The sequence below is a fragment of the Sceloporus occidentalis genome, unplaced genomic scaffold (genome assembly GCF_023333645.1).
Source record: "Sceloporus occidentalis isolate IW3139 unplaced genomic scaffold, rSceOcc1.0.p SCAF_31, whole genome shotgun sequence".
Taxonomy (NCBI): domain Eukaryota; kingdom Metazoa; phylum Chordata; class Lepidosauria; order Squamata; family Phrynosomatidae; genus Sceloporus; species Sceloporus occidentalis.
This window is the reverse complement of record NW_028317011.1, coordinates 7,032,747-7,052,077: the sequence shown is the minus strand read 5'-3', so window position 1 is coordinate 7,052,077 and position 19,331 is coordinate 7,032,747. Positions and strand designations below refer to the sequence as shown.

The 19,331-nt window shown below is 37.2% G+C and overlaps 1 protein-coding gene across 1 annotated transcript in view; it reads left to right on the top strand.

Moving 5' to 3' along the window:
• LOC149298791 (inter-alpha-trypsin inhibitor heavy chain H5-like) overlaps positions 1 to 19,331 on the top strand; it is a 42,323-nt gene that overhangs the window by 10,176 nt on the left and 12,816 nt on the right. The window contains exons 3-6 of the mRNA XM_089487091.1: positions 6,665 to 6,828; positions 8,603 to 8,847; positions 16,838 to 17,010; positions 17,107 to 17,223. Coding sequence (XP_089343217.1) covers positions 6,665 to 6,828; positions 8,603 to 8,847; positions 16,838 to 17,010; positions 17,107 to 17,223 — 699 coding nt within the window. The remainder of the gene's footprint in view (positions 1 to 6,664; positions 6,829 to 8,602; positions 8,848 to 16,837; positions 17,011 to 17,106; positions 17,224 to 19,331) is intronic.

Below are 19,331 nucleotides of genomic sequence, written 5' to 3'. Positions count from 1 at the left end.
CCATTTTGGGGTCAAGAAGGAATTTTTTTCCCTGGTTAGTGCAAAATTGGAAAGAGCCAAACTGGGGTTTTTTGCCTTCTTTTGGATCAACAGCCACAAATTAACAGATATAGGAAAGGCTGAACTTGATGGACGCATGTCTTTTTTCAGCCTATATAACTATGTAACTATGTATTTGCCACAGTATTACCAGAAGTAGCAAAACACTAACACACATACTAAGTTAATAAAACAACTGAGTGATTTATTTGTAAGTGAAACAGTTTTGATTACTTTAGCTTCAATGCAATACAATGTAAAGCAGTAAACCAAGTACGGGTGCTCCAAAACCAGGATAAAGAAATCCAGTAGACCTGTAAGCCTAATGTTAGTAATGGGGAAGCAAATAAAAATGAAAGGCAAGAGAATACTTTAATTAAGGATGCCTGCTGGATCACAGACTGTATAATTGTAAATCAAAGGTGGCCAAGTTGGAATTGAGGCTTAAGGGTAGCCTAGTAATCCTAGGCCAGAATATGTCACTGCATAAAAGTTCTCCCTATATAAAGTATATTGCTAAGCACTTCCTCCAGCCTGCCTACCAGTAATGGCACAAGGTTCAGTGGATTCAATTCAGGGGTAAAGGGTATCCCAACGAACCAAAAAATGTATGGGGCGCAGGAACATATATAGGAAAAAACAAAATGGAAAACAACACAATATAGTGTAGATTGTACTTCCAATATTAGTGATTAAGTGATATATTGCACTCACAGGAAAAAGAGGCAAATCCAACCCTTCAATATGGACTGTAAAAAGGCTTTAATATTCTTCAATGAAAATAATTTCTTCATGCATAAAATGCATATACAGGCATAGGTTAAAGTCCCCCCTCATTTTTAGGCCAGTCAGGGAGGATCACCCCCAACTGCCCATTACATTGTAAACCAGGTGGGCATACACTCTTCTCTGATTGGGAAATAGAGTGCCCCATGATATGCCTTTTAACCCCCTTTACGTCACTCTGCCTCCAGAAATACCCTATAACCCCCCTATATGCCATTCTTTCCCATGATATGCCTTTTAACCCCCCCTAGTGGCATATAGGGTGGCATATAGGGGTTAAAAGGCATATCAAGGAGGTAGCGTGGCATATAGGGGGTTAAAAGGCATATCAGCGAGGCAGAGTGGAATATAGGGAGTTAAAAGGCATATCTGGAGAAGAGTGGCAAATAGGAGGTTAAAATGCATGTTAGGGAGGTAGAGTGGCATGTATGGATGTATAAGGCAAAAGGGGGGTTAAAAGGCATATCTGGGGGCAAAGTGGGTTATTAGGGAGGCAGAGTGGCATATGGGGGTATTAGGCATTTCAGGGGGGCAGGGTGGCAAATAAAAGTCATAGTTTTTATTAAATATGAAAAAATAGTTTACATGTGAATCAATATTTACTAGAAAAACTTTTTTTCCTATAGGGTAGTTTTATATTCAGGATTAATATTAAAAATTTGGGGGGTCGTCTTCTAATCGGGGTCGTCTTCTAAACAGTAATTTTAATAGACCACCAGAAACAGGTGTGAAGATGGACACTAACCATCCATCTTTTACTACTCTAGCACTGAAACCTTAAAAAAATGGCAAAGGTTCCAGATCTCAACAATGCACCGGGCAATAAATCGCAATCTGAATATCTAAATATGTGGTTTTATTGTCCATTTTCTTTTTTCCCAAAATGTGGTGCAGAAGGACTTCTCTATCTTGTCTCCTGGAGAGGCTGGAGTGGGGTGTAGGAGGGGTGGGACTGAGTCTGCCTCATTCTCCTTCAGTCTCTCTGATGCATCCCATCCAGCTGCAAACAGGCAGGTTCCCACCCTTCACATGCACTCCACAGACAGATCACTGCTGAACTGAACTAAGCTCCTCTTGGCAAAGTAGTTTACATAAAGGATTTCAGCATGATCTTTCTTCTCGGACTATGGTTTTGCTTTTTTGTTTCCATGGCTGATCTAGGACCTAGTATTATTCAGAACAACCTTATAGAATTTACTATGACAAATGGCATTGAAAACAAAGTGAGTATCCTATACATCTTTGTTACTTTTTGGTACATTTGTGTGCTAATCTTTTTTTTTCATTTTTATGTAACTCAGTCAATTAATAATTGTCTAGTCTGTTAACTCCTTGTTAGTGGTGCAGTGGCAAGCTGCAAATACCTGTGGAACTCAAAGGGTTAAACCCTGGTGCCCAACTCTTTGCAAGAAATAAATACTATGTTGAAAAAATACATTAGGAAACAAAAGCTACCTGTGCAAATAGTTGAACGTTGCTATTATTATTATTATTATTGTTACTATTATTATTTTTGTTATTAAACTTATTAACTCCTCCTCCCAGAGATTTAGGACTTTGGGAGTGGGGTATTGAACACACCCCTCTGGTACATGTAAGCTTCATATACATAATTACTTGCACAGTGTGGGCCAAATTTGCAAAACAATAAATCCACAATACACCTAGAAATGATAGAAAGATGTATTGAGTTGCCTTTTACTAAAGGCGTTGGGACATGCACAAGTCTGGATTTAGCACACAGAAAACAGGCAAATTAGATTCTCCTAGGACCAGTATTTAGATATCACACAGTTCACATCTTAAAGCTGTCATTTGAAGGGTTAATATATTGAATTATCCTGTTCTGAAATTACAGGCCCTAATTTTATGAAAAAAATGCACTTTCCAGACCTCTTAATATAAATTGTTAGACACACTTTTAAAAATGTTTAAATGCTGATGGTTCCAAACTTCTTTTTAACCACTGTATGGTACTATCTAACTTTTACATGTATTTCACTTTGTAATCAACTATTAAAGGCACTTGGCTTTTAACCAAATATTCCCTGAACAATGTCTCACCAATTAAGTCAATATTATTTATTGATTTATATAACATCATTATGTTCCGCAGTGCTGCATAACGAATTAACAATCCAGATGCATGTTGCTTACTATAACGTATTGTTGCTAGTCATTTCCAAAGGTCCTTGCAGTTAAAGTGACTGTCTATGTTATAATTTGGGATACTGAATTGGAAATGTATGCCATTCATTTTGCTTGTGCCCCACCAGGCTTTCACTGACAAAGCACTTTTATTTTTAGAAACTTATAGCACAGGAGACTAATTGTCTTATTGCCTTGGTGATATGCAGTAATTTCCCCTAGTCTGAATTAAACACACAATATAAATAAAATACACACAGTGTATCACAATAATACACAAATAATACACTACACTCACTCAGAATAGAAGAATCTACCCCTTTAGTTTGGAGTATTTTTTTCAGGAAGAGAAGTAAAGGCAAACCTGCTGGGAAAGTTGTATAGAGGGTGACATAGTTTGATCACTGAAGAAAAATTGGTTGGCTGCATGCTTTAAGTAAGAAAAAAAACCCAGCTAATGTAGCAGATAGACAATAATGAAAAAGTTAACTATAATGTTGATTTAATCACCCATTAATGCCATTATGCCCACCATTTATCTTTCAGGAGGTGCTGAATAGGTAAAGTATTATGCAGGACCAGCTAAATCAGAGGAAGGGGTAATTCTGGGCTACTCTGTTTAGAGTTTGATTGCCCCTGGGATAGTCACATTCACTGTCCTAAGTGCACTAAAGTGAGAGTAGGGCAGGACTGGCCACCAGGATACCGGAAGATTTCCCAGTAGGCCACCTCCCCTGGGGCAAAACAAATGTCGCAGGCAAACATATAATTACTCGCACCGTGCGTATGGCAGTCATAAGACATGCTGTTTGGGGGCAAAGATGCAAAGACATGCTGTTTGGGGGCAATGATGACACAGACAATCTGGGGGAAATGGCACAAACAACCTGTTTGGGGGCAAACATGGCACAGACAAACTGTTTTGGAGGCAAAGGTGGCACATACAACTGTTTTGAGACAAAAGATGCACTGTGGGACATGTTGCTTGTCAAATTGGGGCACCGGGGCCCCCTAGTTTCTAGTTACACCCCTGTGTTAAATTGTAGAAATTACTGAAAATTGTTAAACACCATTTGAATAAGAAGGGGACATGCTAAGGGAAGGTATTAACAGGGCCGGCCCAAGACGTAATGCCGCCTGGGGCGAAGTTTAGAAATAGCCCCCCCCCTGCCGACGCCAGGGGGGGCATTTTAAACTTCGCCAACGCCATTATCTACCCCCCCTCCCCTTGTACTTACCTTTAAACAGTCCTGTGGCGAGTCTCCCTTCTCTGCCACGGTGCCGGCTTGTAATGCTGAGCACCGGAAATTGACGTCACTTCCGGCGCTCAGCATTACAAGCCGGCACCGAGACCGAGCTAGAGGGCTCGCAGAGGAGAGAGAGGGGCCCGAGCGGGTACTGACAACTTGGTAAGCGAAAACCACTCGGCGCCCCTCTCTCTCCTCCGCTAAAAGAAAAAAGAAAAAAAAAAAAGTGCTTGTGGCGGCAAAGTGCCGCCTCTTCAAAGGTGCCGCCTTGGGCAATTGCCCCACTCTGCTCCATTGTAGGGCCGGCCCTGGGTATTAAGATAATGGGGAAATAAAGGATGCGTATAGACACGATGAGAAGTTATGTTAGGGAGCATGAAGATGGAGAGGGATGATTGTGGTGCAATATGGGGTGATAATGGTAGGGGGTGTAGAAATGATGGTGAGGAGGAATTCGATAATGGGGATAATAATATGGTGATATGGGGATAATGCTTATAGCTGGGTATTGGAATTAATTATGATGTTGGGGGCATGATGATGGCCAGGGGTAGGTCTATACTAACACATACACACATACAGCCACTTTAACACCATAAACATACATATACACATACCAAATAACACTTTAGGCATACATGCATGAACACACCCTTACAACATAAAACAGCTACAGTAACACTATACACTTACACATATACATACACAAACCACTCTTACATCAAACACTTACACACACACACAGACAGACCCTCAAACACCATACATCTATACATGCATTCACATAGTCACTCTAACACTTACACTAATCCTTGAGGAGACAGATTTCTTGATCACAGGAAATTAGGGAGAACCCCAAAATTGGGACATATCTAGCTCTGGAACCAAAATTCCAATCTAATCATAAATCCCAAAGAATATCCTCTCATCTTTTTAGAATTGCTTATTGCTCCTGTAGGCTCAGTGTTTAGTCACATTTTCACTGACCCCAACGGCTTTTCCAGTTACTCTCCAGCTGAATTGCATTTTTGCCAAAATACATTGGCTCAGACACAGCTAAAGTGGGTGAGCAGATCCTGTGCCAGATCGTTTACAAACAATGTGGAACTAGGAAAAAATTTTTGTAGCTGGATTTCAATAGGTTGTATGATACCCACTGATAAACCTATTTTATATTTATTATTATATTTTATTTAATTTACAGTTAACTACTTCCACTCTAGAACATTTAAATCCACATCAGAGTTCAACAGTAGGGTATATTGTGCAGGGTAATTCAGTGCAAGATCCATTAAGTTATTTCTCATTTAAATAATGAAAATATAATATAATATATAAAGTATATATATATATATATATATATATATATATATATATATATATAAAGTATATATATATATATATAAAGTATATATATATATATATATAATTATATCTTATCTGTAATCAGCAAGACCAATCAGTTTATGCTAAGACCTCCCTCTACACCTCACATGGTATACAAGCTTCTTCTTGAATGACTTGGGGACTACATTCAGCAAGTAGTCCCCAAGACCAAATACCAGTTACATGAATTGAAACTTGTTCCTCTTGAGGACTTTAAGACACAGTTAATAGTGTATGATGTAAATGGGCATATAGGCCATGTATTCATTATATAACTTTTATTTCATTAAACATATTTATTTACAGTTTATTGTCTTTGTCTATAGGCTGGATCTCGGGCTCCAAGACAAGCTTCTCCCTTCCCCAGGAGAGTAAGTGTTACCCAAAATTAACAACAACTTAAATACATTTTGAACTGGCTAAACAAAAAGAGTCAAGGGTTTCTAAACTTTTGTTATGGATGATTGTTACATGTTGACATGTTAACTATAGCATGTAGGCAACTGTGTGGGCATCAACATTTTCTTCTCCACATCTATCCACAGACAGTAGACATGACACTCACATGGACTAGGACAACCTAGTTATCTGTCAAGTCCAACCATATTGCAAGCATGACCAATATTACTCACTTGCTGTATTTATTTATGAAGCCAAAAAATATGTGTTAGGTAATGTGTGTAAGAAACCTTCACCCAATACAACTATGAATGTTTCCTAAGTGAGCAACTAACTTCTGATGGGCAATTTCTGATCATACAGGACACACATCTTGCAGCTGTCTTTCTTGTTACACTGAAATGAGCGTAAATAGGAGTCTCCTATGAATGTATGTTAGTAATGTTATCCTCATCTTTCCATATCTTGGACTACGATCTTGATGATGTTGTTTTGAATTTACACTTTAGATATATATATATTCATTTTTTAAATTTATTTAATTTCAATGTATAGAACAATTTGGGCAAAAATCCTGACCACCATCAACAGAAATAAACTGTGTAGTTGAACTTGAAAATACTAACTTTAGAGATTAATGTAAATTCTTCTTTTTAAAGGAAACCAAACCTCAACTTACAGAATTTAGTGTGAAATCTACTATTATATCCCGCTATGCTTTCACTGCTGTTTCCTGCACCATGGTCAATCGAGCAGCTGATGCTAAGGATACGGTATTCCAGATGCAGATTCCAGCTGCTGCTTTTGTCTCCAACTTCACCATGTACGTATAAGATAGAGAAAAGGGCTTGTTAGTTCAAGTGCATTGGCAAACAGCATTCAACTTATATGGCTGTACTGCATCGAATACAACTCTGAAACTTATGGCAAGAAGTTAACCGATACGGTTACAAAATATACAACATTATGTATAATTTGTATAAAATTTTTGTGTTTTGGTTTTATGATTTACAATGTATTTTGCAGAGCTTGTTCTTCAGGGTCAAGGCAAATACAGTACCTATTTCTAAAGAATAAAATGTATTTAATATTGCAGGTATGGTATAAGTGTCTTTCATGGTATCAATGATTGCTGGAATATCTAATTATATATTTCTTTACTTATGTGCAGGATAATTGGAGGCAGGACCTATCATAGTCACGTGACATGGAAAAAGGAAAAGACTGGTGAAAACAATATATACGACAGTACCAGGATCTATGGAAGCGGTGAAAATGGGTGAGCAAAACAAATGATCCGCAAATCCTCAATGCAGCTTCTAAACTAAATTAGTTTGTGATAAAACCATTGATACAAATACATATCTCAGCAAACTCTAAAATAGCAATATACAAAGACCTCACAAAGATGCAATGAAAGTTAAAGAAAAAAAACTGAAAAGTATACAGTTGATAATGAGAAACTCCCTGTGACGATGTTCATGAATTCAGAAGTGATGCAGTGTCAGGCGCAGGCTGGCCCAGTGGCAGGAGTGCAGTGGGATCACGTAACGTAATATTATGTGACCACGCATTAATGGTGCACACTCATGCAGAGCGCGATTACATATGAAGTGAGTGCTTGAGTGTGTGTGTTAGTTTTGTGGAGCACTTGGTTTTATTGATCATTGGCCAAGAAGGTGCTAGCCCTCATCTGTGCATTATGGATGGTCAATCTGGGATCTCCTTATTAACCCAGGGATTCTTTTCGTTTTTCCTACTGCAAAGTGAGGACATTGTTGATGTATTTTTAAAGGCAAAGTGCTATTTGTATATTTTTTATTGCTATATTGTACTTTTAATCTGAAGAGCCCATTTTATATTATATTTTTAATGCCTCACCCTGTTTTCAAACCATTGTTTAATAACATTTATGACAAAGCTTGGTTATTCCTGTACGTATTCAAGTTAATGTACAAAGTTACAGAAATGTTTACCATAATATAGTGAGAAATGGTAAAGGCAGATTTGTCTACGATAACTAGGATTACTCGTTTGTTCCTAAATACAAAAATTGCTTTTATGAAATGAACCATTTTTTTTAAATTAAAATAAATTAAAAAGAGTTTCAGTTATTCTAAAACCATGTGTTTTCCATGTTGAGTCCTTCTTGTGGCTCATAAATTTCCCACTCCTAAAACATGCACAAACTACTTGATTTTTTGCTTTTGCAAGTAATTTAAATATTTTTATGTATTATTAGATACACCTCAATTCCTTCTGGAATATTGATCGGGTTTGTGTGTGAAGAAACCTTAACATAACCTAATTTTTCTCAGTAAAATGTCTTTATTTTGATAAATTTTGTTCCATAACGTTGGATGAGACAAAAAAAAGTCTCAGAATATATAAATGTTTCTACAGGATTATGTTCTAAACTGGCATAGTAAAAAGATAATATTAATAATCCAATAGAACTTCTATGCCTTGGAATGTTTTATTAACGAGTTGTTGGTCTTAGCCTGTCATTTATCTGCCAAAGTGGTTGGTATTTGGCATACAATTATATTCTAAATGAACTGTTAAAAATTATTGAACCATTCTATTTTTATATACAGAGAGCATGAAATGGAAACATTTAAGGCATCAGCAGTTATCCCAGGACGGAACAAAGCAGTTTTTCTCTTAAAGTATGAAGAACTCCTCCAAAGACGCCTTGGGATGTACGAGCATGCTATCAGTGTCCGCCCGCAGCAATTAGTGGGTCGTCTTATGGTAGAGGTGAACATATTTGAGAACTCAGGCATTACCTCCCTGGAGATTCCTCCTTTCCAAAACACCAAACAGAAAGCCAAAACCACTGGTAAGTTTGCATCTTTTTTATTAGCATGTCACATGACAATGATAATCATTATAAGGCATTGATCTCTTTCTCTCTTTGCCTTCCTTACAATACGTGTTACTGTGTACCAAGCATTATGAGAGCATAAACAAAGAGGGTCTACCTTTGAGATAACCCCCATGATCGAACTCAATTTAAATCCATTAGGTCAACAGAAAAGCATTTAAGGCCAAATAATGGTTTCAGTGTGAAAGTAAATAAATATGTACATATCTCATGTGAAAACATTGTCTATATAATTTTCTTTCCCCTGAAGACAGGTCCTGTATGAATTTTGATGGATGAAATGTTATTATCTTTGAAACATCTATTTTATGGAGGATAATAGTATTTCTTCCTCCTGATTTAATGTCTATGATGAAGGGGTTAATAAGCAGTGTGGGTTAATTCAGCATTTCTTATGGAATAGCGCTGAAAGCCCAGGCAAATGGTATTCCTCAATGGAATGTCTATTTGGGTGAGTTAATAATACATGAATGGCTGCTATAAGTGGCAATTAAACTACCCCGGAATGAAGATAATATGAGGCTATAACCTGCCACTTTACCTATAACAATTGCTTAAACAACATATGAATTGTAATAAGTTAATTAAATTCTGTGCTTGTCGCATAACATCACTGAATTATTAATATTGTATTTCTAATGTAAGGCTCTGCATGAAAATATGTTTTGTTACAGAACAGGTGTTCTAGTTCGTGGTTGGGATACACACACACTAAATTCTGTAAATCACATTTTATAATTTCTAAAATTTAATATTGCAATTTGACATTTGCACAATATTTACACTATAAGAGAATACATTTTACAACTCTGATTACACAACATCTTTACTTAATATGTATTATTCCATTCTTCCCAAATTGTTACTGTAATAGCAACAACCTTTTAATTCATCAAATCACAAAGGGTGGTTGTATATTATGTTTGTTAACTTTGTATTTTGTTTACAGATTAAAAGATACGGTTTTTAAAGGTGCTGCTTCATTTTCAACAAAAATCAACACTTTTATTTTGATTTTATTCAGGTATCAAGCAAGTGAATATGGCTTATCATTCTACAAATACACACAACAAAGCATGAGATCAACGCACACCTAGCAAACACTATTTAAAAGCACCTAACTAAGGTGAATATAGGAGATGCCGTCACACTATATGGCCATATAATGCTTTGCCCGTCACTACGTCAAAGTACTCCAACACCCTACTCCAAAACCCTAAGGTTTGGTGACAACCTGCAAAAAAAGTTGGGGTACTTTGATGCAGTAAAGGGCTTAGCAATATGTGGCCATATAGTGTTTCGGAATCCCTAATATTTATGCTTCATATAGGTACATTTAAATAGTATTTACTGGGTGTGCGCTGATCAAGTATTAAGCCAGTATCACAACCTCATGCTGACGAGTCCCATGAAGGACGAAACATCTGTCCATGAGTTGTGATCTGTCTTCTTCTCCGCATCTCTGCATCTTCTCTTGACTCTTCTAGTTCTTCTGTCTTCGTCCACTTCTCCCTGGTATCTTCTGCAAAAGGGTGGACCCTCCACATCAGGGGAGGGCTGGCAGCCTAAGGCCTGGGGGGCAAGTCAAGTGAAGTGGCCCGCTGTGCCACAAATCAGCCCACCATACATGCCCATCTTTTCCTGAACGCATATTCATTATAAAAATACAAATATGATTCAAATGTGGTTCAACATAAGTAAATTTAATAGCAACAAAGGATGGTAAAAAAAAAATGGGGACAGCAATGACATGGGGGGTCAAAAGGGGACAGAGGTGACACTGGGAGGGGCTGATTGGGGACAGAGGCGACACTGGGGAGCTGAATGGGGACAGCAATGACATGGGGGGGCTGATTGGGGACAGAAGTGACATTGGGGACACACTTACACACACACACACACACACACACATACCTATTTCTTTGTTTTTAACGAATACAAAAAAAATATCATATAGCTTGTACAAAAATAAATAGATTTACTAACCTTCTACTTCCACTTTTGGGGGGGTTTCATCTAGACCTCCATCCCCTGGTAGCAGCAGACTGTTTTCTATGTATACAGGATGTCAGCGACACGACATCCGGTGCTCCAGCAGTCTGAGTGCGAGGGGGCAGAGCTTTCACCCCTCACGCTGCTCCCATCACTATGCGGCCATCAGACTGCTGGAAAACTGATCTAAACGGCCGCTGGGTGCTGATGCCACCGGCCGGAGCTACTTTAATACTTAAAAAAAAAAAAATTAATATGGCAAGCCGGATCGGCTATTAAATGAAAAAAAAAAGTATTAAAGTAGCTCCGGCTGGCGGCATCAGCACGCATCGGCCGGTTAGATTAGTTTTCCAACAGTCTGATGACCGCCAAGTGATGGGAGCAGCGTGAGGGGTGAAAGCTCCGCCCCCTCACACTCACCTTTCACCCCTCACGCTGCTCCCATCACTTGGCGGTCATCGCATACGGCCGCTGGGTGCTGATGCCACCGGCCGGCACTGCTTTAAAACTTTTTTTTTCACTTAATAGCCGATCCGGCTTGCCATATTAATTTTTTTTTAAAAAGTATTAAAGTAGAGCCGGCCGGCGGCATCAGCACCCAGCGGCCGTTTAGATTAGATTTCGGGCAGCCTGGGGGGCAATTGCCCCCCGGCCCAGCCCGCCCCTGCTCCACGTAACCCTCTTCTTCAATTAGAGGCTCCACCCTTTTTCAAAAGAACTCCAAGGGGACACAGGGAATCGGAAACGGTTGGCGGAGAAGGTATGGAGGCATTGAGAAAGTGTAGGAGAGTGTATGTAAGAGAGTGAGAGAACAACAAAAGCAACAAAATGCAAATAAAAACTTGGAGGTCTTTGCTTAATTTTCGTTTGTTTCTTTGGGGTCCCTCCTTATTTACGGACGTTTGTACAAATTAACAAAATTGGCAAATTTTTGTTAAAGTATGTACGAATCTGAATTCACAAGTCTAATTTCTAGTAATATGTTTTAACCCACTTTCCAGAGAATTAATTGTCCTCTCTTTTAGTTATGGGCATTTCGGGGATACATCTAATCCTCCTCATGATATGTGCAGCAAAGTTACAAAGGTTAAAAAATGACAAAAAGTAGATTTACAAAGAAAAGAGCATGTGATCATAAAAAGAGGCATCATTCATTTATAAATATACAGTATGTTGGGGATTTGTACCAAAAAACAGACCAAATTGACCAGCACATCTGAAGTGGCAGAAATAATATACAAATTATATTTATACATATAGTTGTCGGCCAACTAGATTATACATATTGCGCTTATCTCATACTTGAGAAACCTTTGCACATAACCCTCACTCTGATCTTTGCTTAGGTAGTGTAAGTATTCATTTGTCATTAAAGCGTCTTCATTTGTTGAACATCTAAATCTAAATATTGCAAAACACATAAAATACCTTAATTTCAAATCTTCCCATGATGCCTCTGATGTAGATTTATGTATATTTACTTGGGGAAGAGGGTTACTGTAAGTTACATGTTATCATAGAAAAAGTAATCAAGGGTTGTAAACCCCAGGGAACATTAATTTAAAATGTATTTCATTTAAATGATAGTCATTTATATTTCCATTCCATAGGCATGACTTGAAAATATAAGGGATATAGATACTGTGAGCATTATGTTTGAAAAGTGGTCTTATCAAAGGAATGGTCCAATTAGCATTCCATTCCAGAATTACCTTCTGTACATAACCCCAGTGACTGTAGAGCTATAATTCCTCAACAAGGTATAAAGATTTGTACCTCACTACAGAGCTGTTTTTTCTTATTTGCCTGGTTAATATGATTAAAAAAACATGCATCGGTCAACTTGTATCCGGGCCAAAACATAATCTCTATATCCGAAATCACATCAACCCATGGCACGCACACTCATCGAGTATGTGTGAACCAGTTAAAGCATTGTTTATGTTACATGTGTCATTTCCTACATCCACATCTGACAGGTTCTACAGGACATCCTGATTTCCACAGACAGTATCATTTTCCAGGTAACACCTGTAAGTTGATTGGCGATGGTATTATGTTTTCACAGTAACAAAACACATTGGGAACCGTGTATGGTGCGGTTTGACAAGTTTTTTCAAACTTAAGCAAATAGAATGATCACTGGGGTATTATTATTATTTTTATTATTATATTTTATGCAACCACAGAATAGCGAGAGAAGTCATGTGCAGTCACAGTGGAAAAGCCTTTTTTCGGTTCACATATCAAAATCTACTGTTTAGAAAGCTATAATGAATCTAAATAGAATGTTTACTATGTATGTAACATAAATTACGGAAATGGAAGCATGTAGTCATTACTATGTATACATCTCAATTTAAAGACACAGTTATGACTTACTGCCCTGTCTTATCTGCACTGTAAATGAACAATTAAAAAAACTGTGATTTCTATTTTTTGTATCCCCAAAGGCTTATGAATTTTAGTATCCTTCATCTTCTACCATTTTGGTAACTAAGGTAGACAGTTACTTGCCTAGTTTTGGTCATGGAGGTGATTTACGTCCCTTGTTTCTGAGAGTTTGTCAGTGAGTTGTGTTGGGTCTTTGCATGGAGAAAGCTGTATTTTCTTGTTGGGGGTGCTTTGAAGATTAAACCCAGGGGTACACCATGGGACCATTGGTATGGATCCCTGGCAAGCTGTCCTCAGTCAGGCCATCAGCAGCGACCCTATCAGCGAAGCATGGGTGCTAACGAAAGCATATGAGAATTGGGAGTGGTTTTATTAAATCCATGAAAGGGGTTAATGCTGGATAAAATAAAAACTAACATCTGTAGCATCTTATTTTTTAATAAAGCTGTCTGTTTTTTTTTTCTTTCCTACATTGTCGCCTCTGGTAATGAAAAAAATATATTTTATAGACTATTGTCAAATGAATTTATCAACAACAATAACCCAATTGTAATGTTCCCAAAGTTCATAAATAACTATTTAAAGAGCTTTCATGTTGGTCCAATCAGGTATCAGTTGCTCTAGGAAATACGCTATGACAGATCCTTCTTTCTTTTTTTTTTTTTAATGAAGAAATATGTTTGTTATCTGTGTGTCCTTATCAGAGGGAAGTAAAACTTCACCTCAAAAGATACACTACTTCAGACGTTCTAGTCACTACAATGGGTTGTTGTTTCACTGTTTTATCTGTATAAAAGACGGAAAGAAACTAGAGACGGGAAATGTACTTTTAGGGGTATCAAGGGATTTGATTAGAAGGTGTCTCTGAAAAAGTTCTAAACTTAAAAGGTTAAAATAAATTTTTGTTCACTGTTGGTGAATTAACATTTTGGCATAAGTGTAAAAGCTACATGTTGCTACTTGTAGTAAAAGGGTAGAGCCTTACCATCACACCTGGGAAAAGCTCGCTTCATTTTCTGGGTTGATTTAATTATACAGGATTTTTATTTTAGCAATTTCCTAGCTAGAAGGAAAAGCATAAAGTCCCTGTTTCAATGTGTTTTGAGTATGTCCTAAAGGGCCAGCTTTTTCAGGGTACCTGTATTTGGTTCCACCGAGAATAACAACATAGAATTTGTGAAGAGCTATGCAGTTATTGGTACTTTTAAGAGTTTCAGGGTTTTTTAAAATTGTTTTTCTATTCAGTGTGAAACGTCCTGCTAATATGAGCCAGCTGGTTAATGTGGAACACAGCACTTCTATCACATCTCAGCTTCATTACTTACCTTAATCTTTACATTGGAATTTGTAGAGGTCATTGTAACTTGGAGTTTTGACTCTACATTTTCAATGAAAGTAATCTTTGGGTGGATAATTTGCTTATTTAGAGTTTTAGCAAGGAAGCTTGGTGGATACAAAATCATGTTTCTTTGTCTTTATGTAACATTTACCTAGATAGAAAGTTGCAAAAGTCTTGAGATGCCTCTAAAATCACTGTTTAGTATTTTGAAGCTAATTTTATTTTTATTAATTTTCTCAAATCAACACATAATTGGAAATTTAAATTAAATTGCCCCTTAAAGGTCTACTGTTCTACAGGTAAAGCCCAGCACTACTTCATTTTTTTAAATATGTGATCAAACTGAACGGCTATGCAGAGTAATGTAAAGAATTGGAATAAAGCAGCACACTGGAAACAAAAAAGGAAAGTGATTTTATAGGGAGTTAAGGGGAGAAAAGGTTAAAGATGATAGATATAGGAAAGGGTTTAAATGATGAAAGAATGAGGGCTGTGTTTATGCAGGGCATACAGTGCAGTTTCCCTAGGCACCTGGCTTTTATAACACCCATTGTAGCCTAGAGGTGGATAACGGCAAACCTGTTCTCCCTCTTGGCTGCATCACCTGCTGGTGTGGAGTGTTAGGATATGATCTTATACTCTGGTACCTGACGACATAGGAGGATGAGTTTGTAGAGAGGCCGGTGCCTTGCATTGAGGTACAGACGGCCCCTGGGGAGACTCTTGTCCCAAGGCCCTATTAAATATAAAGATGGCCCAATAGAGTAGTGGGAATAAAATAGGTAATGCAATGCCCCTGTTGCCCCAGGTGTGAGGGCTGCCCCAATGCTACTGGATGAACCAAGGGACCCTTTGATGTTAATGACTTTTTTGTTTCAACCACATCATAAGAAATTAAATGGCCATTTACCTGTTGGAAAAAGAGGGAAAAATTGTGCATTAACCTAAAATGTATTTAGATTTCCATAAATAAAATTCAGCATAATTTACAAGGGCAGGCGTGACTCGTGAATGAAAAACCTGACAATTTAGACGCTACCCATTTTGCATCTTTTTTAATGAAATACAGAGCCTTGCGAGAGGAGATTAACAAGCTGCTCCCTAGAAAGGCATGTTAAATGGCAATTGTTACTAAAGTGAATCATATCTGACACGGAAAAACGTATGAGCTGAAGATTTGAAATTCAGTTGTCTGGGACAAGATGGTGTTTTAATTATGGAAAACATGATGTAAAATATGAACCAGTGTACACTTTTCTAATTAACTTCATCCTGTTGTATTAGGAGTTTTGGATAATGTTGTAGATGAATATAGATTTGACCATAATATATCTTGAATAAGTGGTTCCCTAGGCCTGACCCGGGGCAGTGCACCAGCCACCCCACCACTTAACCTCTGCAGCCACCACCCTCTATGCTGAGCACCCTGTGTTTTAAGGACGTGCAACATGGATTAAGTTCCCTATTTAAGCTGTGCCGAATAGTCCTAAGGTTAGACCTATGGGGCATAGATAGGCCATAATAATAATAATGATAATGATCATCTGTGTTCATGATGAGTATGCGCCACATATCTTATTATCTGCTGTCTATCTAATTTCCTATGTATGCTATTGTGCAAATGCCTACTTTAAGGGTGTGATGTCACCTCTGTTTTACAAATTGTCCTATAGACATACTGTAATTAACATTGTGCATCAATCAACACTATTTAATATCATAATGAAAACACTGGAAGACCTGACTGGACACCCCTGATGATAATAAATGTGATCAGATAATAGGGGATATTTTCAAATGTACAAAAATAATTTAGTGCACTTAGTTAAAAATGGACAGTTTGTATTTAACATACATTCTACAGATGTAATTATGGGAACTTGGATTCTGAAGACACCAGGAGAGCAGCTTGAAAACCCTAATAGTTTAACACTGCATGATAAAATAGCAAATGATGTTCCAGAAATATGGGTACCTTCAAAAAGTTGTATCATCTCAAATGCTCGATCAACTAACGGTGTCATTCATTTACTGTATGGATGCCATCTGCCAGTGTTAAATATTAAAAACTCCCATGTGGTTCACTTGTTTCACTGTCAGAAATTAGATGAACAAATGACTTAAATGTGAAAATGATTACTTCACTGAAATTACTAGCACTTTGAGTATCTCACCAGAATCAATCATTAACATCAAACATATTCTTTATTTCTCCGACAGAAACAATCCCATCTCCTCCTCCTTCAACAGTTATCAACCAAACGGAAAACTTTGCAAGAATAACATTCAACCCTAATGTGATCTTACAAGCAAAGATTGCTCAGAAAGGCACCTTTGGGGATTTTGTAGTTCGATATGATGTAAAAAGAGAACTCAGTGTGGGAGACCTCCAGGTAAAATCATACAAAACAACAACTAGGTATGCATTATCTAGTAGGTGCGATGGGAATAATGTGTTTTAATTTAAAACTGTATTTGTTCTGTTGCAGGTATTAAATGGATACTTTGTGCACTATTTTGCACCAACAGATCTGCCTCCTCTGCCCAAAAATATAGTGTTTGTAATTGATACCAGCGCATCTATGGTGGGAACCAAAATTAAGCAGGTATAGATATCACTTGTGTCTGCTTCTTTAACCTTTTTATTAAACATTTTATAGTGAGCATTAAAAGCTACATCCTTCGCAGCACCCAGTCTAAGACATCAACAATAGTTTTTTTTCCCATAAATGTATGTGTAGATATGTTGATCTTTCATTGTATTTAACACTGCATTTTATTGTTCATTTCCAGGTGTAGATGTATTGCTGTTTCACTATAGTTCCCGTTACATACGAGTGTGCCCTAATCAGTTGTGCTTAGGTTCAGCATATTAATTAACAAAGCTGTGAAGTTTTCTCAGGGATCCCTTACAGAAACACAGTTTGGTTGTGGAGCTCTGTTCTAGGGAAAATCGGACTCATGCAAAACCCTTCAAAAGGGATGACATAATACGTTTTGCAAGCAGAAACAATGAGTCCTATACACAAGCACAGTTCTTTCTCAAGATCAGCCCTTTTCTGTATTAGTGGTTGGAAGTCTTTTTGTCTAAGCACTTCAAATGAAAAAAAGTGGTACTGTAGTTCTCAAAATATAAAATGTAATTATATTTCAATAGATTCAGTCACCACTTTACACCAACTACCATTTGGGGTTTGTTTTTATGTAAGACGGAGGTGAGAACTTTAATTGGGCCAACATAGAAAAAGATGTAGCGTTACAAAAGGTTTTAGGACCTCTGAGGTTCTCAACGTTCATGTGGCTCTACATCATTTTCTATGAAGGGCATAGTAGGCTTTATTTTTTGCTGGACCACTACAGCCATATCCTTATTTTTGTCTTAGGGGTGTCAGCTTTTGACCATGTGTGTTACATTCCAGTTAATGGGTAGTTACTGTAGTACCCCTTCTATGTTGTGTGTTGTAGAACTACGACAGTACCCTGTGGTTGTTCTTTTCTTGATTTGCCAACAAAATCTTTCTATCAGTCTCTAGTATGAATGGTGTGGCTGAATCAGCCCTTTTCCACAATCCTTGTATTATAATCTTTGTAGGAGTGTTTTCCAGAATTAGCCCAATTCCCCAGCGGAAAAAAGGGTTTCCATGTACTCACTATTGTATAATCAAATGCGTGCTTGTGTATCTACTTACGATGTGCCTTTGAAAGGACAATAGGATATGATCTCAGATGGCTCTGAAACAATAATCTTGAGTCAGTGATTCTAATTAGTTGATTAAACATTGGATGACTTTGAAGTGTTTTTGTTTTGTTGCTGTTTGTCCTGTATTTGGAGAGGAAGCTTAACAAATAACAAACCCATTATATGAGAAAAAGAAGCATGTAATATTTAGATTCTTTTCAAATTAATCCAAGACAATACTCATGATGTTTAATTAGGTGCTGGATAAATTCAGGGTATTACAAAAAGAGAAGCAAATTGGTCAATTTAGGGGAAAAACACTTTTTTTTTTATATTGGAAACTAAACTGACCAGATTGTAAAAATGATTTTTTTTATTTTCATGTGTAAAATTCAAATTACATAAAAAGTTGAACCTTGTAGGTTGCAAAAATATAATAATATATAAAATATATATATAAAAAAATAATCTATCCAGATTAAAGTTTAAATTGAAAACAAAAAACATTTTGGAATAGAAATATAACTTAAATGTGTATTTTTATAACATTCATATTCGCTGATATGTGACACGATGCAGAGTGTGTTAAAGGGGCCACAGTCACAGCTTTTAGTGTCTTTGTTTAGCCTTATAGAAACTTGATATCACCCTATGGCAGAGCAAGCATGATCTCATCAATATCCTGCCCTGAAGTTATCTTCAGGTCATAACATAACGGGGAGGAATAATTGTGTAGACCCCCGAGAAAAGTAAGCTACAATCCAAGGCAGTTGCATAGTTGTTCGATTGCTAATCGAACAATCCATCTAGTGTTATTTTCAAAGTTTGCATCACGAATTAGTCTTAAACTTTGAGGAAAATAATTGAGAATTAAGTTTGTCCAAATGGTTCATTTAGCACAATGCTCTTATTACCGATTATAATATGCAAAGAGTAGTTTAAAAAACTTAAATATGTATTTTTTTATATACACTACTGTGCAAAGGTTTGGGGTCACTTTTCATAGAAGTGATGTGTTATGTGTGATGAGATATT